The sequence below is a fragment of the Equus przewalskii genome, chromosome 7, assembly GCF_037783145.1.
Source record: "Equus przewalskii isolate Varuska chromosome 7, EquPr2, whole genome shotgun sequence".
NCBI classification, from domain to species: Eukaryota; Metazoa; Chordata; class Mammalia; order Perissodactyla; family Equidae; genus Equus; species Equus przewalskii.
In genome coordinates this window covers 40,099,874-40,119,676 of record NC_091837.1, presented here as the reverse complement: position 1 = coordinate 40,119,676, position 19,803 = coordinate 40,099,874, and the positions used below count along the sequence as shown (strand labels likewise).

General features: G+C 43.6%; 1 protein-coding gene across 10 annotated transcripts in view; it reads right to left on the bottom strand.

Moving 5' to 3' along the window:
- Nucleotides 1-271: 271 nt before the first annotated feature.
- ANKRD29 (ankyrin repeat domain 29) overlaps nucleotides 272-19,803 on the bottom strand; it is a 62,099-nt gene continuing 42,567 nt past the window's right edge. For 8 of the 10 annotated variants that reach the window (XM_070629675.1, XM_070629672.1, XM_070629669.1 and 5 more), the window contains 4 exons: nucleotides 16,325-16,423; nucleotides 14,703-14,798; nucleotides 11,866-11,964; nucleotides 6,109-7,156 (listed from right to left, as the gene is read on the bottom strand). In XM_070629675.1, coding sequence (XP_070485776.1) covers nucleotides 7,073-7,156; nucleotides 11,866-11,964; nucleotides 14,703-14,798; nucleotides 16,325-16,423 — 378 coding nt within the window. In that variant the 3' untranslated portion in view covers nucleotides 6,109-7,072. Of the gene's footprint in view, nucleotides 538-4,039; nucleotides 4,263-6,108; nucleotides 7,157-11,865; nucleotides 11,965-14,702; nucleotides 14,799-16,324; nucleotides 16,424-19,803 lie in introns of those variants that run through there. The other 2 variants (XR_011542584.1, XM_070629674.1) reach the window with 2 other exon arrangements.

Genomic DNA, 19,803 nt, shown 5'->3' with positions numbered 1-19,803 from the left:
GCCAGCTCACGCCTCTCTCCCTCTGTCAGGCTACACGTTGCCAACACATTTTGGTGAAATATAGGAGACCTTGAGTTAGTGCCTAGTGAGTTGCACATTGAGCATTTTTGAGACCCTCTTTTTGGTAATAGAGTTTCTCTTTTTTACTTTTTTATTAAGGTTCATATAAATAAAGTGTACAAAGCTTACAAATACAGCTCAATCAGTTTTTACATAGTCTACACTTACATTAGTTACCTATTACTCTATAACAAATTGTCTGAAAACTTAGTGGATTAAAAGAACATTTATTATATCACAGTTTCTGTCAGTCAAGGATTTGGGTGGTTCTGGGTGGTTCTGGCTCAGGTCCCCTCATGAGGTGAGGTCAAGATGTCAGCCCAGGCTACCATCATCTGAAGGCTTGAGCGGGGCTGGAGCATCTGCTTCCAAGATGCTGCTGGCAGGAGGCCTTGGTTCCTCTCCCTCTGGGCTTCTCCACAGGGCTGCTTGAGTGTCCTCAAGACTTGGCAGCTGGCTTCCTCCAGAGTGAGTGACCTAAGAGAGAGCAAGGCAGAGCCACAACGTCTTTTATGATCTGTCCTCAAAAGGGACATGCCAGCACTTTTGCCATATTCTACTGATCACACAGACCAGTCCTGACACAGTGTAGGAGGGGACTACACAAGGACCCACCAGAGGAGGGGAGGATTGGGGGCCTTCTTGGAGGCTAGGAGCCACAGATCCAAGTAGCCACCACCCAGAGGAAGGCTAGAGAACATTTTCAGCTCTCCAGAAGACCCCCTCCTGCCTTTCCCCAATCAAAATCATCATCCCTCTCCAACTAAGAGGTGGCCACTACTCTGTTTTCTAGCTCCATAAATTGGTTTTGCCTGTTCTTGAACTTCATGTAAATGGACTCTGGTTTGTGTCTGGTTTCTTTCACTCAATATTATGTCTGTGAGACTCACTCACATTGCTCATAGCAGTAGTTTCATCCTTTTTTATTGCTGAGTAGTATCCATGGTATAAAAATACCATGACAGACAGTTGGGTTGTTTCCAGTTTTGGCTTTTATTAACAAAGTTGCTATAAGAATTCTTATACAAGATTTTTGTTTCAAATATGTACTCAATTCTTTTGGGTTCTGCAATAGACTTTTAAAAGTCCACACTTAGGCATGCCAAATTTTACAGACATCTTCATTTAAAGTAGCTTACAGCTAAACTCATGACTTTAGTGTCAGTGGTTATGACTGACTCAGGAATGGGGAATTGTTAGTCAGACTTATGGTAAAACATTATTCACTCTAGTAAGGATACTTGAATTTGTGATTAATCCAGTCATGGGTTGTGGTATAACTTCCACTCAGATCGGATGCTGCCAGTGTGGGATAACCTGAAACTTGGCAGTGTTTCGCACTGGCCTTCCCTTCTCTGGAGGATTCGGTCTCGTGACACAGTTTCCTCTGCCTAGGGTGGTTTTTGGTCCAATCTTCCCTAAAATGGGGAATCCACCTCCTATAAACTGCAAACTTTCTTTCTAAGGCTATTCTTAAAAGTCCAGCTGTGGGAAGTGGGAACAATGACAGCACTTCCCTCATTACAAACAAGAGTGTTAAATCCCAGTGAGGGAGGGGAGAAGAGACCAAAGATAGGAGACCTAATTCTTTCCGCTGACAGAGAGAAGCTGACACGGCATCTGAGAACTGAGGCTCTTTAATTAACTTCCCTCAATTGTTAAAACATGTTAAAATATTGCTAAAAATAAATGTAAGGACACCAGGAAAATATTCTAAGACTTTCCAGACCCACTAATGCATAAATTATTTAGCTGAAGGCTAAGTATAGTCAGAAAGCCTGGAGAAAATCCCTCTGTTTGTATTACTGGTTTATCTCATGTTCAGTAGGTTAAGCACAGTAAAGAGACAGGCTGGCCCCTCCACCAGAGGAAAGTGAAATGAACTATTCTAATTTTTCCTGGAGAGCATGTAATTAGGTTTTTGTTTGTTTTTTATTTTCTCCACATTCCGAAACACAGGTGAGTGCAAGGGCATGAACTCACTGTGGCAATGGCATGAAAAATCCTAACACGGCTCTGCCCTGCTCTCAGCTGGGCCTCAACACGGTTCCACACACTAATTTTTTAGCATCTTGTCACAGTGAAATAAAACTCGCTAATTAAAACCAATTGACCAGCAAAGATAAATGTATTTTCTCTCATTTTACCATGAAGCTAGTGAAATATTAACTCACAGGCCCATCTACATGGCACCACACAGGCCTTGCATCTCTATAGTGTGACACAAAGTACTTTTTTGGTGACAAAGCAGAGGCAATGCATTCTAATAGTTGCCAAGCCTTCCTAGAAAGTGTTAGGAGGGCCTCCCAAAGAGAATTCTACCAATCACAACTAGACTCCTTTCAAGACAACTATGTATTTTAACATTAGCTCCAGGTCCCGACCCATTGCCATCATCCTCTCCGATACACGGCCAGAGTTCTTTGATGACTGAACAAGCTCACCAAAGGTAAAGTTGTAGAGCAAAAGAAATCTGCAATTTGTCAGCCCTGGTGTTAGATGGCCACACTTCCTCATGGGTTTGTTGTCCACTCTCCTCCCCTCAAGGCTTTCTAAACCTCCCTTGATACAAGTTTCACTTTCCACTCCTGTTGATTTCATCTCATCTCCTTTACTCACTTCCCTTCTTCCCTCCAAGTTCTCTCTCAGTTTACTTTCTTTCCTCTCACCAGAGGGACTCCCTCAGAACTCACTTGTCTCATAACTTGACCACCTCTGCACGGATGATGCCCAAATCCATAACAGCAGGCTTGTCCTGAACATTAAGTTGCTATTTCCAATGGCCTTCTGGAATCTATTCCACACTTTCTTCAAACTGAACATATCCAAACTCTCTCTCTGTCTCCACCCCAGCTCTGCTGTTCTTCCCTATTTCTTAACACAGTCATTGGTGCCATCCACCATGTAAACCTTGTGTGCAGAAGAGTCCACACAGCAGACCTGAGACTGCTATCCTTAGACAGTCCGGCTGACAAGGCTGGCCCTTGGCTGGCATCTGGAGACTTGGCTAGCAGTTTCCTACGCCGATATAAAACTTTTCCCTAAATGATAAGAATGGCTCACTGTGCCTAAACTGTTTGTACAAACAATGTGATTTATGCGGAATGCCTGTTTTCCTTCTGGAAGTCTGGAATTTTGGTAAATGCTGGGCAGAGGATATCAATGAGACTCTCTCACTTAAAAGCCTGGGTGAGTCTCTGATAAGCTGCCCCACAGACAACACTTCACATTGTTGTCACAGCTCGTTGCTAGAGGAATTAGGCTCATCCTGTGTGAGTCCACTGAGAGGACTCTTGGAAGCTCACACCTAGTTTCCTTTGTCTTCACTCCATCTTCCTTTCCCTTTGCTCATTTTGCTATATATCCTTTTGCTGTAATCTTAGCCATGAATATGACTACTGAGGAGCCTTGTGAGTCCCTCTAGCAAATCACTGAAACTGGGGTGGTCTTGGGAACCCCTGACACATCTTAGTATAATTTTTAACTCTCTTTTCTTCTCCTCACCCTCTGTGTTCAATTGATCACCACTTATCATTAGCTCTACCTCTAAATATATAAAAAATACATCCCATGTTCTCCTCCCTTACCACCTTGATGCTACAACTTTGACTCCATGTGGATTCCAGTGTCCTCTGCTTCCCTGCATTAAAAAAAGCAAAACCCCAAGGTCGAAGGACAGCACCAAGCAGACACTATGAGGGAGGTTATCTCTCAAAGCCAGTTTCTGCAGCTGCAAGGTGGGATAATGACAGTGCCTGTTTCATAGGGTTGTGGTCTGGGTCAATGAGAAAATGCATACAAACTTTATGAGATTGTCTATGTAAAGTGCTTAGTACACAACAGTCCTTCAGCAAACGTTATCTGCTGTTTCTACTGTTATCACTAATAATCTGCAGCCTCCACCGGGTCACTACCTGTGAGGTTCAGCCAGTTCTAGCACAAAACCACTTTTTATGAAATTAGGACCCCAGCTTCTCACCCCTATAATGTGCAGTGCAGGCCCACCCTGAAAAGCAGGCATCTCCATTGGACTCCAAGTAGCCTGGCATTTGGGGGTGCTCTTTTCTTCGGAGTGGGTGCCCCGGTGCAGGCGGAATGATGAGACAGCTTTCTTGCAGCTGCAGAGGGTGCATGGAGCAGGGGAGGAAGCCAGAATGGCCAGTTCTCCAGATTCCTGATGTTATTGCTGCAAATATTTGTTTCTAAACAAGAAGTTGTACAAAACCATCAGTTATTTCAGAAGAAAAAGCCACTGTAGAGAACTGAAGAGCCAGAAGGATAATAGATAATAAAAACAGAAATTAAGATGTTCTCAGACACACACAAAAGGTCAACGTGTGAGGTGGTGGACGTGCTAATTAACTAGATGGGAGGGATCCTTCCACAATTCTACGTGTATCAAGTCATCACCATGTACAGTGAGGAGTTTCTATTTATCATCCGTGACTATCCCAGGAATTTTTGTCTGAAGGGAAAACCTTTTGGGATCATCACAAAAGCTCTCCACAACAGAAATAATGAAATTGTAGGTCCATAAGTAACATAAAGCTTAAACGTCTAGTCAGGATTCCAAATATCAATGTATTTATCAACAGAGCTGAATTATTCACTCTAAAATCCCATGCTATTAAAAATCTCCTAGAAATAACTTCTGATTAGAAACAAACAGAAACAGCAGCAAAGGCAAACTGGGTAGATGTTAGCTTTATTTTGAATTATAACACAGAATATGACATCAAACAAATAGATGTAATGAAAAACTTTTGCGGTTCAATTAAGCAAATGGTTTGCATGGGAATTTCTAGTGCTAACTCTCAGGACGCAGAGCTCATCGAATTGTAAATTAGATTAATATAAAACAAGAATCATCCACCTGTGTGCAAAATAAACACATTTTAAGTTTAAATAGCAGATCTTTTGCTCAGTCTTTGGTGAGTGATTAATACAATCATCTTCCCGCCTACGGGTAATATCGTAATCTCATCTGGACCGAATGCGATCCTTCTAAGCTGGAGAGCTCTTACCCACAGTAAGAAGGCCTCCATTAAACATTGTTAAAGCTATTGGATTCATTTTTATGGACCTAATACTGATTAAGAACATTATCCACCTAAAATGGTCTAATGCATAGGCCAAGGACAACACGTTTGACAAAAAGCATTAAGTTTGTGATTTCATCCCATTTTGTCTTTTGGAACTTTGTTATCAGTACCCATAATACTGTTTTGATTTATGTGAGTGATGAGCAACCATTTTTGGCCTAAGGGCTAACTAAGGCGAAAAAATGTAAAGCATATAAGGCCACATTATTTTCCTCTTCAAAATGAATATAGCTTGATGAAATTCCCATGGGGAAAAATGTGTATTTGTACAACTTTGCTAAATAAAAGTCAATGAGGAAATTGGCACACTTTTTATCTACTAAAATGTTTATATCTCAGTGTTTTAGCAATACAGACAGAGCTTTCTAATTTTTTATCCTGAAATTAAACTGCAGACTTTTTGCATGGCTAGTCAGGCTGTGGGCATCTCTGGGCTCTCAGGGCTGCACATTACTGGTGTTGTTTGTGATAGTGATGAACATAAGCTGATTCAATTTGTTGACTAACTGTTTTATTGACCATAGTAACTTTAAGAGAATATCTTCTAATTTCAAAAATTATATCCCATTGTTTACTGACTTAACGATAATGCTTTTAGTACCACTGGAAGTTGGTTAAAAAAAAAAGTTTTGGGATTATAACATTTCCCTCCAACTTAACATGTTTTTACATAGAACGCTGGCTGGAAACCAGAGCAGAACATGAAAAGGAAAACTAAACACGTGTTTAAATAAAAGAAATACCATAACTGTTTATTATGGTAGATTATCGAAAGAAGGTTTAATTTTCGTGTGTGCAATTAGGCACTGACTGAGGCATTTAGACACCTTTGATTATAAAGTGCGTTGAATATAAATTTTGACCTCCTTCAAAGGAATAATTCAATAAAACACAGGTTTCTTTCCTGGAATCAATCAGCTCAAGAACATGCACAGATAAACACTTATTAAATACTAATAACAGTCTTTTATTACTTATACTCAACAGTAACAGCAACATAGCGTATTTGCATACATTACATTTTATTCAAAGTCATTGTATCCAGCAATGTGGTATCGCAAGCTCAAGGTTGCACAGCATATTAACCCTACTGTCTTACAGCATGAGTAATGGATTCCTAACAACAGAATCAAAATAAAAGCTCCAAGAGACAATCCTAAATATCTTGTGGTTTGTCATTTTCTGATTTTCCAAATTTGCCACTTGCATCCTACCCTACCTACAACATTGACAAAATGATTTTTACATGTTAGGAAAAAGATGAGGATCAACTCACAAATGAACAACTTGTCTTTTTTATAGTTCAACAGTCCATCTTTGAAAAGCACATGGTGGAATGTCAGAAGTGGCTTTTTAATAATGTAACTTTACGCATCATTGATTCGTAATAGTCACGGCTATAGTCCTTGGGTAGAAGAAAACATCTTACGCTGGAATGACACACATACATACATAAAATATGATGGAGCTGTATCTTTTAGCACACTTACATTGAACACAAAAGTCAAAGTGCATCAATTCATTGAAGGTCAGACTTTCAGTCTTTTAAAGACTGTCAGTCTTTCTGCCTTCTTGCTTAAACCTCTTAAAGAGTTTACCAACTCGAGTTTAACCAAGAGACCCAAGGTACTGTAGTTTCAAATGAGTTTCTGTGGGATCCACGAATCCACCAGGCCCACTGGAACGGGGTTACAGGCCAGCGTGAGAGGCTCACGTAAGTGAGGAGAGGGGCCCCTGAGCTTTCTGTTCCTAACTCAAGGCACAAAGCACAGCTCTTCCTGGTCAGGGACCCAGGGTGGGCATCCGGGGCATTTTCTTTCTTAAAAGAATTTCCAACACTATGTGAAAAGCAATTTCTTTTTGGACAACGTGGTTGAGGTTTCTACCTTTCAGTCAAACATGGAACCCAGTTAGCTCTTCCTGTGTCCTTCTTTACTTCGGAGGAGGCGCAATATATGTTCATTTTTGGTCAGTTCTGCCGGAAGTTCATTGGCCTGAAAAAGGTAAGACAGACATTAGGGAATTCCCATGGTTGGTGTGGTTTTAGGGACTCCAAGGACAGGCCCCTCGCCCAAACCTGCTCCCCAAGTGGTGAAAAACTCCACTGGAGTCAGTCTTTTGTATTAGGGCATTAAAGGTGTTCCCTCAATTGATCGTATAAATATCACATTATTTTCTCATGTCATTGTTAGGGGGTTTTCCTATTTAGCCATACCCCTAACTAGCCTGTAATCTCCAGGAGGCCAGGGGTCCACGTCTTATTAATCACTGTGTCCTCACTTCCAGCACAACAGCAGCATATCTCGTATGTGCTCAATAAATACTCGGAACGTTAAATTTGACAGGTTACATTTAATTAGTTTATTACATGAGGCAGTCTGTCTGCTAGGGACTCGAGACATAGGACAAGTCTCTTTTGATGAGAAGGCAGAGCTAGGAAACATCCAGAGCACAAAAGATATCTAGGAAAGAGCAGCTTCAGGGGCCCCCACTTCCCACCTGACTCAGTCTCACTGTTTGTCCTTCCTCTTCATAGCGCTGCTGGGACACGGTCTTTATGCATTTATTGAGCGAGCGAGTCTCCACCATATGCAACAGACATATGGGCAGTGGTTCCCAAACTTTTTGGTCTCAGGACATTTTTACACTCTTAAAAATTACTGAGGACCCCAATGAGTTTTTGTTTTTTACTTATTAGAAATGGAAACTGAGAACATATTTAAAATATATTTATTAATTCATTAAAAACAATAAATCTATCTAGGTTTAACCTAGAGGTTAACATAAATAACTATAAGAAATAACCAAATTTTCAAAATGAAAAAAGTTAATGAGAAGAGTAGCATTGTTAAAAGTTTTGCATATTTCCTGAATACATAGCTAAATAGAAGACAACTGGATTCTCATATTTGCTTCTGCATCCAATCTATTATGATATGTTGTTTTGGTCGAAGCATAGGAAGAAAATTCAGCTTCACACCGATAGGTAGTTGGAAAAGGGAGGAGCATTTTAACAGCCTTTTCAGATCAGGGTAGATATTCTTCTCTGATGAGACACCAATACAGGACAAGTGATAGTTTCTTAAAGGTTAACGCCAATGTGAAATTAGAAACCACATCAATGAACTTTTCACACTCTGTTACATTAAAATCCATAGGTCTATTTATCTGCAGGCGGGTTTTTTAAATCCATACATGATTTGTAACAACATACATGATCATTTAGAAGATATCAGTTCACTGAGTTATGCAGATCTTCCGGATGTTGAGACATTTCATAATACAATACCAAAAAATCACGTTCATTAATAATACCACTGCTTCATCAGAAAAGCCTTTAAGTACTGGGAAGCTGTCAGGCTCCCATAGTGGTTACAGGTCGTTCTTTCAAGCAAAAACAATGCTCCATGAAAAAAGCGGCTGGTTCACTTCACAAGTCAAACAAGAGCACACGCACTTTTCCTTGAGACAGCCAGTGCAGCTCAGCGCACAGGGGGCTTCGGGCATACTTCTCATTTTGTCACACGGAATAGTACAAAGAGGAGCAGCAAGGGTCAAGATTTACGGCTTCATCAAAGACGCTCTTATGTAAAACTGGTGTTTCTGTAAAATAACTTAGAAAGGATTGTAAAGCATTTGGCAGCACAGTTTGGTGCCCCTGCTTTGTCGTGTACCGAGGCTCCAGGTTTCAGCCACCCGAGCTTCTGCATTAGAGCAAATGTCAGCACAGTAAAAAAGGCAAAATAACATCCTTGTATCATTAAGAATATTGTTCTGACCTCTTGGAGCCCCTGAAAGGGTCTTGAGGACCCTCAGGAGTCCACAGTCCACACTTTGAGAATTGTTGTTATGGAGGAATCGAAAGGATGTTCTTGGGATTTCAGGGGAAGCAGCGAAACGGTAGAAAGGCACCCAGAATGGGCGAGAGCACTTGGATGTAGATGTTACCTGTCTCACATATTTCTTCTCCCGTAGTCACGCCTGCACCCCCAGCTGCTTTATCTGGAACCCCGATCCTAGGTGAAGCTCCTGCAGGCCCCACCTTCCAGGTTGGATCCAGCTCCCTGACCCCCACCTGCTGTCTGGGACCTCACTTCTTGGGAACTATGCAAAGGCTTGTTGGGAATTATGAGTTGGCCACAAGTGGTCTGCCGGGCAACATGTCTTGTAGCTGTACCCCAGCCCATCCAAAGGAACCTCGATGCTGATGCTGGACTGAATCCAAGGGGAATCGCCATGCTAGGCTACTATAGACCAGAGGCCCCTCTACAGGGTCGAATTCTACTCTTAGTTCCTGCAGGAATAGACACAGTACAGGCCTAACGCCTGGGCATGCAGAGAAATGCTTCCGGTAAACAGACCTAAGCTCCACCCACTCTCAGAGTGCGCTCAGGAATAACTGAGCTGTTCTGCATGGGTTATTGGTCCTTGGTGATCAGGCTGCCAGATAGCCAGAGGATGCTCTACAGTCAGGAAGAAGAAGGGATCTAAGAAGTTGTACAAACTTGCTGAGTTATAGCTGCCTGTGTGGCCATCTCCATGAATGTCCGTATACTTTACCATTAAAATAAGCTTTATAGCCTCAAACTGTGTTGTCAAGTTTTGGTCAATCACATCGCTGTTCCATACGTCATCCAGATAGTTCTAAAAATCTGTCCTAATTCCTCCTCTCTCCTGGTTGGTCCCCACTGAATCCTCAGGTTGCTGAGGTTGTGATGACTGTTATGATGGCTAGTGTCCCAGGCTGGCCCCTAAAGGCCATCTGATTCATTACAAAGCAGGACCATAGGTCCATATTCATGATACCACAGCATCAAACCACTCCATCTCCCTACTGTTCCTGGGAGAGAGAAGATGTGTTCTGAGTCCTCAGCTGGAGTATCAGGAACACGGGGCTCCTGATCTCTGGGATGGCTGTAGTGTGGGGAGTGGCCATTGGGGTCATCGGTTACCTTCTCCTCAGGTGTCTGCCTCAAAGGCCCCAAGCAGAAGTGCTGGAAGCCCTGGAGGAGAAGAGTGCTTTCGTACTGGCTTAGAAGTCACTCTCTGGGAAGCCTCAATAGCATCCTTTACTTCCCTGCTGATAGCTCTTGTTATCCTGGACTGCAATTGTTTGTTTCATTGTCTTTATTCCCCAGTAAATGCTGAGCTCCATGAAGGCAGAGACTATGTGAATCTCATTCACCATGTATCCCCAGCACAAAGCACAGTGTGTGGTATCTAGTAGGCACACACACAATGTTTGCTGAATGAATGAATGAAGGCCAAGAATACCCCCTCCAAACTCCTGGGTGGCTTCTGGAATCCCCACACCCTTGCTTCTGGAGCTGCCTTTAAAGAGGCTGGCTTTATGGGGTGGCTGGTGGGTGGGTGGTGGGTTCCTTGCAGCTACTCCCAGGTCCCTAAGGGTTTCTGCAGTCTGAAACTCCCACATGAACAGACCACAGATATACTCAAGTAGCTTCAGGGAGGGTCCAAAGTCCAGCACTGTGGTCACAGGAAATTCCCCATAACCTTTATTGCTGAGATTCCAGGAGACGCACAAGGAATTGCATTTGTCAGTTTCTGTACAAAGGTACTAACGTTTTCCCCCTTGCCTTAATTCAGCACTGGATGGCTTAGCAACGAAGATTGATCTCTTTAGAAAGTCTGTGTCCAAGGTCTGAAGATAACAGCACAATGGTGATCTCAGCTGGCTTATCACACAGCCAGGCCAGCTAACAGAAAACAAATCCAAACCTCTCAGGGAGAGACAGCGGAACTGCTGTCTCCAAGCAGGTCAATGGCAGGAACGCGGAACTAATAATCCCACATGCGAAGTGGAATGAAAAAAAGAGACTCTCGGCATGTTGTTAAATTGCACTTCTTAATGGTTTCCTTTCAAAATGTCATAAAATACTACATATTTTTGTTTTTATTGTTTAAAAATTTAACGTGGTAATAGGTACTTATAAAAATTCAAATAATATATAATTATAAAATAAAAATTACTTTTCACACCTTCCCCTATCAATAAGCACCATTCCTAACTCTTCCTTCAAATTGAGTAGTTCAGTGGTTTTCTGAAGACCTCTCCTAGGCTACTCCCCCGGCCCAGTCTCTACGTCCGACTGCTTACGCAGATGTTGAATAGGAGGAAACACGACGACGATCATTTTTTCCTATGGTGACTGTGCATCCTCCCACCTCTAAGTTTGGCCCAAGTAAACAAAGGATTTTGAGCTATAAAAAGTCTGAGTTGGCTTTGTAACGGTGGTGTGAAGTCCTGTTAACAATGTAAGAGCAACATGTTCCCCACACAGTCACCAAACAGAGCTCAAGCAATTCTCCACAAATGAACATCCAACTCAGGGAGGACGGTGATCACTAGCAGAACTCTGACATTTTTAGGACACTTCTTTGATGACAGAACACTCAGAACCCTTCCCCCTTACAACTACTGCCCCCGGACCCCCACCTTGGAGGTTGCACCATTGTGAGCTGAAAACCACTGATGATACAGGGTTTTTAGCATAATTCTCTGGGTCCAAGTTGGTATTGCTCACTCTAATCTACTAAGGACAACCTTGCACGTCCTTACAATGCCAAAGTATGAAGACAGTTACCAGAGCCAGAGACGTCAACTTGGCTCAGAAAGAAGCTGCCTTATCTCTTTGCATAGGCGCCCAATGGAGTTAAAATATGGGTAAGGTAAGGCCAGTACCTTGTTTCTCAGGGCTGGGTCCGCCCCTGCTTCCAGGAGCAGCCTGACTGTTTTAATATTTCCACTGAGCACTGCCGCATGGAGCGCCGATGTTCCATTCTAAGAGAAAATGACAGCATACGTCAGGCGCGAGCTCACAGCCATCAGCTCTCAGCTTGGCCTTCATCGTGAATGAGGCTGAGTGATGTGACTGTAATGCTGGAGCCTTACTCCTCCTGATATTCCCTTTTCAAAGCCACGTCAGCATCTACACAGCATCCTCAGGTACTCAGGAGACGGTCTGTATAAATAGTACCAACATTGTTTGGCAAGTGATACAAGGCATCCAGCCCAGGGTGCACATGACTTGGTGATCACTTGCTCACTCAGTGTTATAGACATTAGAACTTGCTGCAGAAGAAACAAGGCTGGGTGAAGTTTTTTTTTTCTTCAAGGACAACAATTACAGTCTTTGTGCTTTTGGCAAGCCACATGCAGCAAGGTTGGAGGAATGCCTGGCTATCCAACGGGCCAACTTGCCAGCCCTGCTACACACACTGTGCTCACTCAGGCAGGCAGGGAGTGACTGTGGAGTTACAGGGCGTAAGAGGGAAAGTGTGGGGGGGGACCCCTGAGCCGTGAGCCGGAGCACTTCTGAGCCCAAAGGGCCTAGGGCATAGGGTTCCAACATTTTACGAAATATACTGCAAATATTTACTGAAATAAGGAAGCAGGTGTGTGCAGCATGTAGCTGGATTCTGGGAGGGGAGAGGAAGAGAATATGTCGAACGTAATATAAGAATGAGGGGCAGTCATATGACAGTCCCATGACATCTGTTCCAGCAGGTACATGTCTGTGAAGAGTGCCTAAATGCAAGCTTATTTTCAAATTAACTACTTATAATAAACATTTACTTAAAAAACACTTTCTTATTTTGTAAAAGAGTAAAATATCATACCTAGAGAAAAATTCCAGCAAAGCAGCATTTTCCCATGTTTGTTTTTATAACGTAGATGGCAATTCACATTTCACTTACCTAAATCCTAACCAACCTATTAACTTCCCCTATTTACAACATGGTTAAAAATCGAAAACCAAACCAAAAAAGAGCTGTTTGAAATGAGACTAGATATTGGAAAGTCCACTTCTGAAGGTCATTTCTTTTATTCATTGAAAGTTCACTTTCATAGCCTATTTATTCTTACTTTACAATTTTTTGTTTCCTGAGGAAGATGTGCCCTGAGCTAACATTTGTGCCAGTCTTCCTCTATTTTGTACATGGTTTGCTGCCACAGCATGGCTGCCAACAAATGGTATAGGTCTGTGCCCAGGAACTGAACCCAGGCTGCCCAAGCAGAGCGTGCGGAACTTAACCACTAGGCCACAGGGCTGGTCCCACAAATGGTTTTAACAAGTGCAGCTTTCTGGTCCCCAAGCTCATGGGAGATTAGAAGCAGCTCACTGGACAGGGCAGAGGGGCCAGTACACTGATAACAGCAGCTCTGTACCAGCTGACGGCAAGAATGGAGGCTAAAAATATAAAGATCAGATACAAAGCATCTAAAAGCCTCTGGGGTCATTCAAGGACAACTAGACTTTATACACATCAATAAACCCTGAGGGCACATCCCAAAAAGTGCTGAGCCCCTGTTCCAAGTTTAGAACAGGTTTGGTGTCCTCTGTTTAAGAAAACAGGAGGGGCCGGCCCCGTGGCCGAGTGGTTAAGTTTGTGCGCTCCACTTTGGCGGCCCAGGGTTTCGCTGGTTCGGATCCTGGGTGCGGACATGGCATCGCTCATCAGGCCATGCTGAGGTGGCGTCCCACATGCTACAACTAGAAGGAGCTGCAACTAGAATATACAGCTGTGTACTGGGGGGCTTTGGATAGAAGAAGAAGAAGAAAAAAGGAAGACTGGCAACAGATGTTGGCGCAGGTACCAATCTTTAAAAAAAAAAGGAAGAAAACAGGAGTGTGCAGCAGGGGTCAGCAAACTACAGCCTGTGGGCCAATCTAACCTGTCGCCTGTTTTTCTATATCCTGGCAAGCCAAGATTTAAAGAAATTAAAAGAAGGAAAATATTTTGCGACATGAAAATATGAAATTCCAGAAATACAATATTCATAAACAAAGTTTGATTGGAATGCAGCCACACTTTTTTGTACTGCTTTGAATTTCCTGTGGCTGCTTTCTCACCATGACAGCAGAGCTGAGCATTTGCTACAGAGATTGCATGGCCCACAAAGCCTAAAATATTTACTACCTGGCTCTCTATTGAAAAAGATTGCCAGTCCCTGTTATATATTCTAGTTTAGAAATATTTTAATCAAAAATGATTAAAACTTAAAAAAAGAGTTTTGGGGCTCTGTTTCTGGAGGCCCCAGCTCTCCAGGATGGCACATTCTCTGAGGTGTCCAGATGTTTGAGGCCTGTTTTATTTCACCTACGGTAACAATGTGGTCTTTGGCTCAGATAATGAACAGAAGGAACTCATCACATGTCCCTCATGCTTTGTAGGACACAAACAACGTGTTTCATGATTTGTGGAGGATTTCACAAATCCTCCAACAATATATCAATATGGCTGACTTTCTGATTTATCGATTTCATGACTACTGTCTAATTTTCTTTTCTGGGAAACTAGGTACTGACAGACTGTTTCACTCTGTTTTGTTCCCCCTTCTCATTTCTGCCAGTGCCCGTGGATCTCTAACATCAAGAAGTTGTACATATGTTCTTTTAAGAATACAACCAACCCAGGTAAATTATACCCAGATTCTACCACAGTTCCCAAGTACGGACGTGTCATTTACTAAATTCTCTCATTTACAGATTGGAAAAATTTCTCCTTAGGTCTTACCTTCAAAATACCAAGGGTGGGTGAGAATTTCAGCAATTCCTTTATAACGTCATTATACCCTTTGTTGGCTGCTTTCAGTAACGCTGTTGTGCCATCCTTCACAGAGAGAGGAAAAGACAAGTTGATATTAACAGATGTGTGTGTCGGCTAAGAACTAAATGCTGGCCAAGAACTGGGAATATGTTTGTCAGAAATACGCAAAACATATAAATTAAAGCACAGACCTGCAATGTCTTTTAACCTAGAAGCATTTTAGAGCATATTAAGCAATTAATTCTGAAAGAAAGAACAGCAGACAAAATATGCAACATTCTATTATCTCAGAACCCTAACATTCAGGAATTCATATTCCTCCAGTCCTGCAGAACACCAGGTCAGGGACAAGGGGAATTTCAAGAACATATTTTTAGGACATAGATGGACCAAAGAGGCATTCTCTGAAGTTCACGACTTAGAAATTAACTGTTGAATTGTTTTTAATAATTTAAATTATTGTTGAGCCATATTTACTGTTTTAAAATTTTAAACGTGCTTTTCTTTTAGCCTTCTCTTGGATACACCTTGCTCTAGTCTGCCCCAGGGATGTATGTCCCTGTGGTTGTGGTGGGGGCGAGGGTAGGAAGAGGATGGATTGAAACCTGTTAAAAAGGAATGCAAAGCCAAGCTCAAAAATTAATATTCAGATTCTGTCATCATTTTTTGGCCTGAGAAGAGATTTTCCAAATTCCTTTTTCAACATATAAATGGCCGTATTTGGAGGATTTGGCTCACAGAGTTCTCCTGTAGTGAAGGTAGTAAAGGAAATACCCCAGCCTGCTCTAAAGGTTTAGCTGGACTCAGGAAGAAAGAAGATGAGAATAGAGGATTTTTCTTTTCTGCCATCAGAGATTGTGGGAAGAAGAAAGAGAGTGGGAGAGAGGCCAGTGAAGTGAAGTGGCCAGGGACGTGACTTCTGATTTCCCCTTTCTGCCCTCAGACTTGGAGAGGGAAGGTGGGTCACACAAGCAGGAGTAATACTAACGCAAAGAGGCCAGGCACTGTAAAACAAACAAACAAACAAGAGCGAATAGCATAGTGCAGTCAGGCAGCAGGGTCTCCCCAGGCTACCCTTAGTTCCCATGGGTCAAAGGGCCTGCTGTGGACGCACCGAGGAGAGTGAGGCAACACCAGCAGAGGCTAAGTGGAGGCCCGGGGGGACGTGGTGCAGGGGTCTGCAGCTCCGGTACCCGCGTGCCAGATGCACTGCGGCCCAGAAGCCAGAAGGAGGCGCAGTGCCAGGAAGACCCGCCGCCGCTAGGGACACACCCTCACCGTCAGCCTGAGGCCGGGTCTCCTGCCTCTCGCATCCTCCCGGGTTCGTCTAGAAGTCAGCTCAGGGGGAAGAAGATCCCCGAGGAATTAAACATTTTTTCCTTAGAGAGACTAAGCAGTACTTGCTAGGCTTCAACTGATTCAGACACTTTGTTTTCCTGCCAAAGAGCAGGTGGAGAAAACCCAGGTGAGTTACAGACAAAAGAGAGTCGTGTTTTCTTTGCACATCTAAGCTGGGCTAAATTTTGGAGCTTCCGTGCATGCATTTTCCACCCGAGCCCCTGCATCGTGCAGCTTTCGCTCAGACTCACGTTCCGGGCGGCGTCGCGGTCGGCTCCGCGCAGCAGCATCACCCTCACCACCTCGCTGTGGCCCATCTGAGAGGCGATCCACAGTGGCGCCGTGCCATCCTGCGGGAGAGACACGCGTGGACCCCGCTGTTAGGGATGGTCAGACATCCACTAGCAGCAAGTTCATGCCAGGAGAGAACTCCCCGACGGCAGATGAGGAGGCTGACTTTGACCTGTTTACATAGACCGGCATTTGACAATTTGCTCGGACTACGTGGGTAATTGCCAATATTCAATTTTTTTTGGCTTATAAAACAGCCATTTTATGGCACAGTCTTTTACCGGAGTGTGGTGCAGGACTTCATGCAGCACGGGTGGGAAGCACTTGAGTTGCACCCCAGGGCAGAACCTGTCTTTATTTCCCCCTCGACTCTGGCAGTCTGCTTTACTGGTGGGTTCATACCACACACCCTGCTTGGTGGGGGCCCTCATTCCCACAGAAGCCTGGGCAGTGCCCTTGAGGTGGGGTCTGAGAACTAACTACATTTCTCCTATTCTCCTACTCTGGTGTTCAGAATTTACCATAGACACGTCACTTTTAGGGACTTTAATTTTATGCCAAATATGATACTGTGTCTTCTGAGCAGAGCTGCACACTAGCTGGTTATGGCAGGATGACATTTTTGGTAATATTTCTGGTGTATGATTCGTCTAACGACCCTTTTTCCCTGAACACTGGCCATGAAGCTGAGGTGTGTTGCTGCAGAGAAGAAAAGGTGAAACATCTGAGGGACAGAGAAGGACTTGACAGTAGGGTGGTTCCAGGCAAAAGGGGAAATAGAAAACCCTTCCAGTGCTGGAAGGAAGTGCTGGAGAGGGAGGGGGCCAGTAAGTGTCCATGTATTCCTCCCACTCTGGGTTGAATCTGGGTCAGGTAAGCCAGGGGTGGTAGAAACACCCAGGTAAATGATGGTGAATTTCAGATGGGGAAGGACTTTCTCCTGTTCTTGGAATGGAACCTAGGAAAACTGCAAGCCCCTTAGAGCAGCTCTGCTCCTGGCTGGTGCCTGAGAGAAAAGAAACGCCTGTGGGAGGTGGCTGGGCCAGTGGACCTGAGACATGCCCCTAGTACTCCTAGTCCACATCCACTAGCCATCTGAGCACCCAGGAGTCCCTGCCTGCTTGTGGGAGATGGGAAATGCTGGGTAAACAGTGGCCTGGAGTAAGGCTGAGGTTGGGAAGATAAGGCCACAGAACGTCACGAACATAGATGATGGCAGGGCCAGCATATGGTGGGACCAGCTGCATCTTCATGGTACCAGTGTATGATGCTCAGGGACCAGAGAGGCTGGACAAGCCAGCACAAGGAGCAGATCTGAGCATCCCCACCCCCACCCAAATGCCAGGGTGAAAGTCTGACCTCTGAGAATTTAGGTCGCTCTGGAGAGAAGGGCAAGAGGAAGGAGGAGGATTCAGAACTGACTGAATTTAACCTCTGAGGTAATTAAGGCAATATGGCCCAAAGAGACTGTTTGATAAGACTGAATGACTCATCAGTGGGAATGAGGACTGAAGGGCAAGCTGATTCAGCTACAGAATATTAAGTTTCATTTTCTAGTGTATGTAATTTCAACTCCTGTCTACTAGCCACTGCAGGCACAGGATTATTGCCTATCACTGTCCTGGCAAAGGGACACAGGACAAAGGCATTTGAGTGGGATAGATGGTGGCAATTCGGGAGCCTAGGTGGTAGGAGGATGTTGGCACCTCTGTGTGTTGGGAGAGATATGGAGAAGAGGAGCTGAAACAAAGGATGGAAGAAGGCTGAAGACACCTTGAACTCCTTCATACTTTCACAAGGGCCTCTCAGAAATATTCTTGAATCTGAATGTTATCTATCATTAGTAATACAAATAATACCTTAATTTGTACTTTTAGTTTACAAAGCACTTCTACATTCATTATTGAATTTGATTCTCCCAGTTCAGCATTTAACCAATCATTCATTCATTCAATCACCCAACAACTACTAAGCATCTTCTAAGTCTCAAGCAGGGTACTAAAAATAAGACATGGTCTCTGTTCTCAAAGAAACTCAGTCTAGTGGAGAGGAGACGTGGAAACTTCAGTATGATTGCAGTGCTACGGTAAAGTAAGGACAAAAATGCCCAAGATGAACCAGGAGAGGGGCCCTCTTACAGCGTGGGGGTTACGAGGTCAGCTTCACAGATGGCGTGGTATCTGAGCTGAGTCTTGAAGGACTAGGATTTTGCCAGGTGAGGTGGGGGAGGGAGGGGCATTCCACACAGAAGGAAGAATATTTACAGTCACAGTGGCTTGACCAGCCGTGGCTGGTTCAGGTAGGGTGGGAAATCCAGCTTGCAGCAGGGTGTGGGTGGACCCAGGGAGGCAGGAGAGAGAGTCTGGGCCCCAAAAAGGGTTTTTGGGGGCTCCCGTGTGATGCACTTCCTCCTTGCCCACTCTGGGTTCATTTGTTCTTTGTCGATATCGCCACCAGAGGGCAGGCAAGGAAAGGCAGCCAGCAGCCTATTCGATGTGCTTTCCAAGGGCTTGGTTGTTTTAGTGAAATTCTATTAATTGACACTAATCTGTGGAAAAGTGCTGAGAGGTGTTATATTGGGAATGACTGTTAATATCATAACAGTAATGCTAACATTTAAATTTTATCACATTAATTACAATAGTCAAGGTAGGTGGAAAAAGAAGTCACCACTTCCTGGCTGTAGACCTAATGCAAATCACTCTGAGCCTCGGTGCCCCCTGCTGCAAAAGCAGTAGCCTCACAGAGATGTTCATGAACCAGAAATCATATAGAAAGGTGCTGCTGTACACCTGAAACTTGTATAATGTTATAAACCAATGTTACCTCAATAAAAAAACCACCAAAAGAAGGGTGCTGAGCACAAGGACTGGCTAACAGATGCTTAAAAAATGGTAATTGAATCCAAATATTATTTTTCATGAAACACAGTAAGTACCTTAATTTATATTTTTGTTTACAAAGCACTTCCATACACTCTATTTAATTTGATTCTCCCCGTGATGCTGTGAGACAGCTGACTGAGCAGGCAGGAACAATTGGTAAAATGAGATTTGCAGGACACCTGCATATTTCATTACTGGTGATTACTTCTCCAAACCTGATTTTTGAAACCAGGGAGTTCAGCTCAACAACAAAAAAACCAACAATCCAATTAGAAAATGGGCAAAAGATCTGAACAGAGACTTCTCCAAAGAAGATATATAGATGGCCAACAGGCATATGAAAAGACGTTCAACATCATTAGCTATCGGGGAAATGCAAATCAAAACTACAATGAGGTATCACCTCCCTCCAGTGAGAATGGCTATAATTAACAAGACAGGAAACAACAAATGTTAGAGAGGATGTGGAGAGAAGGGAACCCTTGTTCACTGCTGGTGGGAGTGCAAACTGGTGCAGTCACTATCGAAAGCAGTATGGAGTATCCTCAGAAATT